This window comes from Gymnoscopelus microlampas (genome assembly GCF_963454915.1).
Source record: "Gymnoscopelus microlampas genome assembly, chromosome: 15".
NCBI lineage: Eukaryota > Metazoa > Chordata > Actinopteri > Myctophiformes > Myctophidae > Gymnoscopelus > Gymnoscopelus microlampas.
The window spans coordinates 36,313,631-36,324,335 of record NC_139952.1 but is presented as its reverse complement, the minus strand read 5'-3'; the positions used below and the strand labels follow the sequence as shown (position 1 = coordinate 36,324,335).

The 10,705-nt window shown below is 40.8% G+C and overlaps 1 protein-coding gene across 1 annotated transcript in view; it reads left to right on the top strand.

Moving 5' to 3' along the window:
* Window positions 1-3,132: 3,132 nt before the first annotated feature.
* LOC311061771 (uncharacterized protein) overlaps window positions 3,133-10,705 on the top strand; it is a gene marked incomplete at both ends in the record, with an annotated part of 38,227 nt that continues 30,654 nt past the window's right edge. Inside the window, one exon of the mRNA XM_084080463.1 lies at window positions 3,133-3,178. Coding sequence (XP_083936589.1) covers window positions 3,133-3,178 — 46 coding nt within the window. The remainder of the gene's footprint in view (window positions 3,179-10,705) is intronic.

The following is a 10,705-nucleotide window of genomic DNA, read 5'->3' as shown; positions in this document are numbered from 1 at the left end:
ACATAAACTGGAGGCTACATACTATACAAACAGTGCATATTACAAAATTCATCACACAGATTGGGAACATGTTTTATAGGCCAATTCTTTGGAACCATTTAGGAACTTAGGATTGATTTGTTTTTTGCTAGAATGTGTTCCAGTCAGAGTGAATCTTGCGAGGTGAGAAATCGCTGACAATAGACAGCTGCCAGGATAGAAGGGCATGCCTTGCTGATGTTATTCTGACAGTTTAGAAACTTGAGACATATTTGTTGTGCATTTAATGCGCTGCATGAGTCAACACAGACTTGGTGGTGGTGGGTTAGATTGTAGCTCTGTGCATTTATCTTGATATAGAGATCTATTTATCATCATTCAGTTGACGGGACGTGACGGCCACTGTAGGTATTGCTGGAGGCACAGCGAATGATGAAGAATGAATCATGATCAGTCAGACTGGGACGCCTGTTGTTTGGCGTGTGTGGTCACCTGAGGGTTTGTCAATCCGTGTTATTTCAACAGTGGTGGAAAGTAACTAAGTACATGTACTCAAGTACTGTACTATTTTGAGTTTTTTTTTTTTTTACTTTACTGGAGTATTTCCAATTTTCATTACTTTTACTTCTAGCCTACTCCACTAGCCTACATCTCAGAGGCAAATATTGTACTTTTACTCCACTACAATTATTTGAAAACTTAAGTTACTATTTACTTTGCAGATATAAGTTATAGTATAAAACATGTATACATCAACCACTTTAGCCCTATTTTATATAGGCTATTTGAAAATACTCGATCTATAAGCTCACATTGCATGTGAGCTTGTAGATCTGCTATTTTCAAACATTTTAGAACTTTTACTTTTCATACTTTAAGTAGCCTATAGCTTAATGCCAATACGGTTGTACTTTTACTCAAGTAACACTTTTAACATAGGCCATTTGATTGATTGATTGAATACTTTATTAGCAGTTTGCAAAAAAAAAGAAAAAAGCACAGGAAAGTACAGTTCAATACAAGGTCTGCTAAGAGGATTTTAAAACCAAGAAAGCCTACATGGCTTGTTTCTATTGGGGTAATTTGTAGCCTACTCAATTCATCGAAACATTAAATGGCAGACAAATATACTTTCACTAGTAACAGAGTATTTTTATATTGTGGTATTGCTACTTTTACTTAGGTATATCTGAGTAGGCTACTTCTTCCACCAGTGGTCATTTCAACGTGTTTGGGGTCCTGGGAGAGCCCGGGTTGCCTGAGGATAACCTGCAGTGGCCGGTGGCACCGAGCCAAACACTGTCGCTTTCTCACGAACACTTCCGAGTGTCGCCGAGCTCAGAGATGCTCCAACAAAAAAAAAACGACATCACCCGAAGCTCTCCTCCAGCTAATCACAAGTCTCTGGTCGGGTTTGAGGGGGCTCGAAGAAAAGGGGGTGGAAGACATTAATAAAAGCAGAAAAACAACGACGATTTATCGAATAATCCCACTCCCTCCTACTGTACCCCGCCTCCAGGCTCCAGCTGCACGCTGTTTATTTGGGATTCAAGGCTGCTAATCAAAGGTAATTGGCCGGCGTCCTATAACGATAGCTACTGTGTGTTGTTGCCTAATTGATTATTATTATTTTATTTTAGTTTTGCATTGTATCAAAGAAATTGATGGGTTAAAATGTGCTGTTCTTTCCCTTTAGTTTAAGCCTATTTATTCTCATGTTGAAATGCCCCGAATAACGGTTGATTTAGGGCGTGTAACCAGCGACATAGGCTCTTTATATGGCAGTAATTTATAAGTATGGTGACATTCATTGAAATCAGGCTTTTCAAACGTGTAGGTATACATGGGAGACGTGAAGTGCAAGTGACTGTGTGGCCGTGAATATGGGAGAAAAAAACTCAGGTGGAAAAGCTTTTGTGCATTTCATGGATGGATGGCGTCCGTCGATCGTCCCCATTTCACTGAATATTACATTTACTCAAAGGAATACAGCATCTCTGCAGTGTTGAACTGTATAGGCCTATTTTTCATGATCAAATTCATAACGCTGGAATCGGGTTTCGGGAAACAAAGAGATATTGACGCTTTTTATAGCCTTTATTTTATTGCCCATATCTGTGCGCCTGTGGTGGTGCATTATGTATTCCAGCCCACAGTGTAGGTCGTGGTGGGATACCCTCCACAACTATCAGGGGTATTTTCTTGGAGGATACAGGATAGGTGGGCACTGGGCACTATAGCGACATCTGGGCACCTCGATGTAAAATTGGCTATTTTGTCAAAAATGTAAAAAAAGAAATATTTGAAAAATGGTCTTAAGTAATGTATACATGATGTGAACATGCACGGTACATCATTATCAGACTTCATTTTATCCTTCAACTTTTGTATGCCCAAAAATGACTGGATATAGCAATTTGTAGCAATTGTAGAAATATTAGACCTTAATTGTCGAATGTTTAAGCATGTTCTAATCATGTATTGTATACTTTACTTTACTTAAAAACATTTTCCAAATTTGTTATTTTTTTTTTAACATAGAAAGAATAGCCAATTTAACACCGAGGTGCCCACTCTTCTTAGTGCCCACCTATCCTGTTACCTTTCTTGGAAATCGTTACGCAAATGACAATGAATGTCCGCTGTGCTGCTGCACAGCAGAACCATGCATAGCCTACTGTAGGCGCTGACGTTATTTCACACAGAACACTAGAGAAAGGCTGAAGTCTTTTGGGAGCACTTGAGGTTAATTATCTCGTCAGTGGCGACGTGGTGGCGTCGTGTTATGAGAAAGAACGACGAGAGAGATAATGAAAGGAGAGAAAGGGAAGGAATAGGAGGATGGAGAGCGAGGGTTTACGTACAAGAAAGCGCGCGTTGGTGAGAATTTTATAAACAAAATTAAAAAAAAGACACAGGGGAGAGACAAAAAAACCCTCATACAGTTGTTTCTGTAGTCAGTCCCACACTTTAACTAGTGAACGAGTCAAGTTCAAATGCTAAATGTTCCAATTTCCATGTTCCATCCGCCCCCCAAACCCCCCCGCCCCCGCGGTAACGGGACAGCCCCAGCCAAGTCCCAGTTGAGGCATTAGTGACACACCCTTGTCGCACCATCCCTGTGATGCTCCATTGGTTTTATGGGCTGCATGAATGGGAGGAGGAGGAGGAGGAGGAGGAGGAGGAGAAGAGGGTGAGAGTGAGATGAGAAGACAATGAGGAGATGAAAAACATTGCATACATTTAGACTAAAGCAGTGTTTCTCAAACATTTTAATGTCAAGTAAACCCCAAAATGAATAGGCCGTGTATAGCCCCACGGCCCATCCCTCGAATAGCCTAAAAATAAAATAGCTTAAAGTGTTTAAACTGTTCCCCATTTTGCTGGGAACCCCCTAACTCTCTAAATGAGTCGGGAGTCGGGACACCCAGGGGTCCCCGGACCCCACTTTGAGAACTGGAGTAGAGGGCAGGAGAAAGGGGTGATGAGTGGAAGGGGAAGGTCCGCGACGAGGGGGATGCAGAACAGAGAAGAGTATATCCTGGAAGAGGGGCGAGAAAAGGCAAACAAGAAAAAAACTTCAGCGATTGATTGATTGATTGATTGATTCATTTCTTTATTGATCATGAAATAAAACATATGTCAGATGTAGCATACATCTGACCCACCATAATCAAAACGATTACGCAAAAAAGCCTACGGCTTGTTTCTATTGTGGTTCTTAGCATGAGGTGTGTATGATCGATGACATGTAGTGTGTGGTGCTGGTGAGTGCATGAAATGTACTGTATTGAGTTCATGATGTGCTAATGTGTCCCTGGGCACATATGAAGAAGTCTGTGAGTGGATGCGTGGGTGTACGTACCTGCCACTCAAATAGTGTGTGTGTATGTGTGTGTGTGTGGGGGGGATACATCAAATACATATTTACAATATACCATCTACAATATTGATACATAAGTCATACAAAACCAAACAAAAATAAATACATATATCTTCATAGCTATGAAGACACGATAAAAATATAAGATAGAGGAAGCCAAAGCTGAGCTGAGACAGTCAGAGAGGGGGAGAGAGAGAGAGAGAGAGAGAGAGAGAGAGAGAGAGAGAAATCACATGATTTACAGAAGAGAGAGATAAAGATCCGTAGGATGAAGACTAATGTCACTCCTCCTCTTCCTCACGTGTGAGAAGAGACGGGCACTTAAGTTTGCCAGTCAGAATGGGTGCCAGTCAGTCATGGTGATGAGATCAGACAGAAGGATCTTGTCTCCACACCTCTCGCCACCAGAGACTCAATAAAAGCCTCTTAGGTCAGTGGTTCTCAAAGTGGGGTCCGAGGACCCCCAGGGGTTTCCAGGGGGTCACCAGCAAAATTAGGAACAGTTCACACAGTCAAGCCCTATTTTAAAAATAGCCTATCTACAAGCTCGCTGTGCGTCACGATGCGACACGCTGTGACACGCTGTGACACGCTGTGAGCTTGTAGATTGGCTATTTTAGCTTCCATTTCTGTGTGTGTGTGTGTGTGTGTACCTATGAACAAAAGGAAAGGGTCCGCACACCGTCTTAATGCTCCCAAAATAATTGAATGAATGAACCGGTCAAAAACAACGTTTCGAACGATGTGGCCATCGTCAGGTACCTGACGAAGGCCACATCGGCCGAAACGTTGTTGTTTATTTAGTCGGATCCAGCACCCGTTGCATTTTTTTGGATGTGCGTGCAGCACCTAACCGCTGTGTGTACCTATGACATGCCCAGAATTGTATAGTTGTAGACTTATGTACTAATCTAATCTAACAACTATGATCTTCTCTGATGTGGGTCCCTGGTATCAATTTGGGGGTCCTTGACATGAAACTTTTTGAGAAACACTGCCTAGCCCTAGATGACATAAAATAACAACTTCAAAATATATGTAAAGTAGGCATTCTGTAAAATGTTCATGTACATTTTCATTTTTCTTCTGCTTATTCTTCTTCTGATTAGGCTACACTTGACATATTTTGCATGTTGCACTGTATGATCATTTTGATTATAATGTGTCAATGACACAAGAGAATGATGTAGCAGTTTTGTTCACTAAGACTAAGACTAAAAAAACAAGATTTTGATATTTAGTCGACTAAGACTAGACTAAATCAGAATGTGCTGTCAAAATTAACACTGGCAGTGTTTATTTAATTTTGTTGACTAAGACTAAAAGACTAAAAGACTAAAAGACTAAAAGACTAAGATTTTGATATTTAGTCGACAAAGACTAAACAATTTCACATGACTAAAATAGAACTAAAAGACTAAATCAGAACAGCTTAGGCTACTCTGTTTTACTTTCCTCTGGTAATTTAACCCAAGTGACACTCTGCGTTAAATTAACCTTGCGGATTTTACAGTACGGTAAATGGGAGGGAAGGACACTGTGTCAAATAAACTGTAGTCAGGCCTGAGCTCTGTATAGACCGACTGATCTACAGTAATTGCTGATAACATGCAACCATCCCTACTTAAAGACAGACGTGGTAAAAATTTATGTCGCGTATAACATTAAAGGGCTCTTGGCATTTAGCCACTAGTGCTCTGATTTAAAATGACTGCAACAATGGCATGAGATTACATTCTTATCTTGTAGCTGAATAACTCTAAGTGATGGGTACGTCTAGGGCAGTGGTTCTCAACGAGTGGTCCGGGGTCCACCAGTGGTCCTTGAGGGGGTTCCAGGTGGTCCCCAGCTAAATTATGGAGGAGTTGGTAACCAAATGGACCCTTATAGATCTTTAACACTTGGGAGTGTAAAATGAAACCAAATGGACCCTTACGGGTCCATTTGGTTTCATTTTACACTCTCAAGAGTTAAATTATGGTTAAACATAATCATTACTTAATTTACAAGAAGTTTACACAATTAGAGAATGTAGAAGAATTGTTATTTTTGATCAACGTTTTCCTGTTATCTCCTATGGTACCAACATCAATACAGCATGGAATTGTGGACAAAATCTTATCCAACGCCAAAATATTCAAAGTTTGGGGTCTGAGAAGCTAAATATCATCAAACGGTGGTCCGTGGCTCAAATGCCGAATAAATAATGGACCTTGATATGAAAAGGGTTGAAAACCACTGGTCTAGAGCAGTGGTTGTCAACATGTGGGCCCAGGGCCCACTGGTGGGCCGCAAGGGTATTGCCTCCGTTAGGGTATTGTTACAGTTATGCTTGGTGTGGACACTGGACATCGCATTACAGGGCTATTTGGTCAAATTTGTACAGAGTTAAATTAACACACAGGATTTTACAGTGTTGGTTAAGTGTATCCTAACTTCATTGCATCATGTTGTCACCTAATTTAATTTTGCTGCTTTCATCCAGAGCAGAATTACTTTACTGTAGCCTGTGTGTGTGTGTGTGTGTGTGTGTGTGTGTGTGTGTGTGTGTGTGTGTGTGTGTGTGTGTGCGCGTGCGTGCGTGCGTGCGTGGTTGCGTGCGTACGTGCGTGAGAGAGAGAGAGTGTGTGACTGTACAGACACCACTTTTAATTCTAGGCCCTTGCAATTCTAATAAATGATAACAAAGCCCTTAAGATGATCCCATTCACGCCTACACAAGTGTGTGAGTAGATGTACGTGTGTATATGTGTGTTTGAATATGTTTAATGTCCAGATCCCTTTCTCTCTCCTCTATATGTGTCTGTTTAGTGTGGGAGAGAAAACGAAAGTGATTGAGCAAATGTGACAAAGCAAATCACCTGCTGTATTCATAATCGCAGAGGACCACCCATGTCACCTCTCCAGATTTATGAAGCTTGACTTCCATGAATTAATTAAACCCATGATTTATGGACCATGACAGCACAACACAACGGCCCAAACGTGCAATAAGCTAATTGAACTGGTGAACATTATCATTACACCATTCAAACATGCTTCACAGGGCTGTGGTTACAATTTATGGTGTGGTTCCAAATCAGAACCTCCCCTGCAATGTCTCTGCCTGGATTGATGTTTTGGGCAACATTTAAAATGTCAGTGTTGGTTTGTCAATAAATAGGCAGAAAGATAGATTATATCGGTTTGGCTCTGTTGGAGACTATAGCCGTCTATCTGTCTGTTGTCCAGAGCCAATATTGCAAACCACTGCACTGATCAGTGCCACATTTCTTGTGCACACTTCCAGTAGGCCAACTTAGTAGGTTAGGTTACCATTCATTCTTCAGCTAGTTTTTTTCATGTTTTATTTTTTTGAAATATTTAACTTAAAGGTAGGGTAAGTGATATTTTTTGGTAATCTTTTTTTATTTTGTTAAAAAGGTTAAAAAGTACAATATTCTGAGTAATCATTGCTACAGAGTGCTTGTTCGGTCACAGGGGTCTCTCCAGCTCTTTAGTAAACAGAATATAGTACATTTTAGGTTTTCAGAAAAAAATGATTTAGAACATCCCACTGAGTCACGACTGACTCAATATGAGATCCACGTGGAAGCCACGCCGTTATTGGAACCTGTCTTATTGTAGACTAATACCTCAGTTAATGCAGTTTGCACAAATGTGGAAGTTGTGAAAATCCAATATCTGTCTTCATTTTCAAGTGAAAATTAATGTCTTGGCAATTTTCACTTGGTGTCATGGATCATTAGTTTGTTCCCCTAAAGAACCCTAATATGATTCTGACAGGCATTACATATTACTATGTAATGCCTTCAGCGGTGTAGATACTCACCTCTAGAACCGCATGTACGCTTTGTGGCCTAGGATTTTGCCACAGCTAAGAACTCACAGTCTCTCAGCTTTCCTACCATCTGCCTTAATAGAAAATAAGACACACAAAGTGAATGAACAGCCTGTGCAAACCTTCAGTTCAAGTAAGAACATGAAGGTCAATAATGTCCCAGGGGATGCATGTATATACATAGAGTTGTTTTTAGCTGGACAAGCCTCCCTGGAAATCCCTACGCTACAGCCTCAGCAGTGTTAGTGTTCTGCCAACACAGTAAAATCTGATGTTATTTTAACTCAGAATTTTGCTGTACACAGTAAGCACACAAATAGAATGAAACCCGCCATGCCTCCATGCACAGAGCATAGATTAGAACCTGTATCTCTGGCACTAATGCCAGGCTCAAGCCATTGGACTGAAATACAGCTCCTTGAGGATGATCGGCTCTGTTTGTCTCGGATATCCCTCCTCAGGTGTGTATGCCTGCAAACTAAATGACTTGCGTCATTGAAATAATAATATTCTCGTTTACTGAAGGAAAGTGGTGGTCTCTCACTCAGTAACTGTGTATCAGTGCGAACGGATGACTAATTATTTCGTTCATTGAGCAAAATCTTATCCTGGAGGCGGTCTCTGCGAACAAATGACTTGAGCCTTCACTCAGTGGACAAGCTCTGATCGCAGAGGGAAATTACTTTGAACACACATGCTGTGCAAAACTACACGTCATGAGAAATGTACTATATAAGTAACAATTACACACAATATGAGTGAGTGATGTATGGAAGAAAAGAGTATGAATGTTGAGGAAGTTATGAATAGCATTAAAATATGTGGATTACATCAATAAATATGAATAATAAAACGTATGTCTGCAGAATATAAGCGTGGAAACGAACATGACTGACAGAACAAGGGCGAGGATGAGTTTATTGACAAACCATGCTTATCATGACCATCTACAGTTGTTTAACCTTTGTGGTGAGTTGCAGTTGGCTTTATCTGCCAAGAAATGGTTTTAATCAAGTGTAATTCACTGCAGATAGTTCATGGTTCATACCATGTGTTTAGTTCAGGCAGGTTGGCCTATAGTGGTAGGAGAGGCCATCCTGTAATTGGAAGGTCGGAGAATTGTCCCTCCACCACAGCCAATTCCCAATATGTCCAATCAGCAACCATCTATCCTGCTTTAAGAGTATATACCTGCTCACTCATTGGTTGAGTTAGATAACAGCTAAAAATACCAACATTGTACGTATCCTCTTAAATTGACTCATTTCTGTCATTCCCGTCCCTGTTGCTATATGAGGTGTCACAGATATCCTTCTGCAAATTCTGTACATTCGATTTCCCACATAACAATGCCTGTGGAGAATTGTTTTTTCTTAGCAATGCTGTTTTCTATGCAAATCTCTAAATCCCTTAATCTCTCTCTCTCTCTTTCTCTCTCTCTTTTTCTCTGTTTCTATCGATCTATCTCTCTCTCTTTCACACAAGCCCTATAGCTCTCTCACTCACTATCTATTTATCTGATCCAGTGCAGTTGAGTTGAGAGGTGACAGCTGACTGGTGCCAGTTGGCTCTTGTCCGTCTCATCTTAAAACCTGAAGCTGTCTCTCTCTGTTCCCCCTTCTCTCTCTCTCTCTCTCTCTCTCTCTCTCTCTCTCTCTCTCTCTCTCTCTCTCTCTCTCTCTCTCTCTCTCTCTCTCTCTCTGTCACACTTCATCTCTCATACCTCTCTTTGGCTTGCCACAGTAGTCAGCCCCAACGATTCTCAATTTCTCTCGTTTTCATTTCCTTTCTCACTGATACTGTCCCTTTCTCCTGCCTTCTCTCTCTCTCTCTCTCTCTCTCTCTCTCTCTCTCTCTCTCTCTCTCTCTCTCTCTCTCTCTCTCTCTCTCTCTCTCTCTCTCTCTGTCAACAGTGGTCAGTATCTTTCTTTTACTGTTCTTTCACTTTCCTGCTTTCCCTTGCTCATTCAGCTTCCTATCTCTGAATCTCTGTCTCCCTCCTTATCTGCATTTTTGATTCTCCCTGTACTCCACCTCTCTCTCTAGTCTATTGTTTATAGAATGTGGGAGGATTGAGAATTGACTATGTGTCCGGAAGACTTGATTTAATTGTTAATTGTAAAATGTCTTGTTGTTTTTGAGGAAAAGTGCCTGGAGCACATGTTTTAATTGCTGTACTGTATGTGAGAATAATATATGAACATATTGAATAGTGTGTGACACAGGTCTTTGGATAGCATTGTTTAAATATGATATTTTAAAAGCCAAAAGTATCCCTCTCTTTCTCTCAAGCTCTCCCTCTTTCTATCTTTCTTTCTCTCTGCCCCCTTTCTCATTACTTTCCCTTGCTCCCCCACTCTCTTTCGTCTCACCTCTTTTCCTTTCCATCCTCTCTCTCTCTCTCTCTCTCTCTCTCTCTCTCTCTCTCTCTCTCTCTCTCTCTCTCTCTCTCTCTCTCTCTCTCTCTCTCTCTATCTCTCTCTCTCTCACGTTCGTCCACTTTGTCAGTACAATGGCGTGTCTCCTGAGAACCGAGATGATTGACAGGTCACACCGCAGGAGAAACGGAACCTCTAACTGACCTCACAATATGATGCCACTTATTATGTTCAGTTACTGCTCAGTCTATAACACTGACCTCACAATATGATGCCATTTATTATGTTCAGTTACTGCTCAGTCTATAACACTGACCTCACAATATGATGCCATTTATTATGTTCAGTTACTGCTCAGTCTATAACACTGACCTCACATTATGATGCAATATGAAATAATATTGTGTTGTTTTTTTGTAAAGCAGATTTCACAGCCTTTCACATGAAATGTTTTTTTATTTTGTTATTGCAATAGCAGGATGATAGCTAGTGTGGTGTAAGGACTGTGAACACTGTCACTTTTCTTTCGCATTGCACTGATTGTAATGGATACTTTATTTGTTTTGGGGCGGAATACGGTGAGGACACTGTAACCTTGCGTTGTTGTTTTTCTCCATAGCCCTG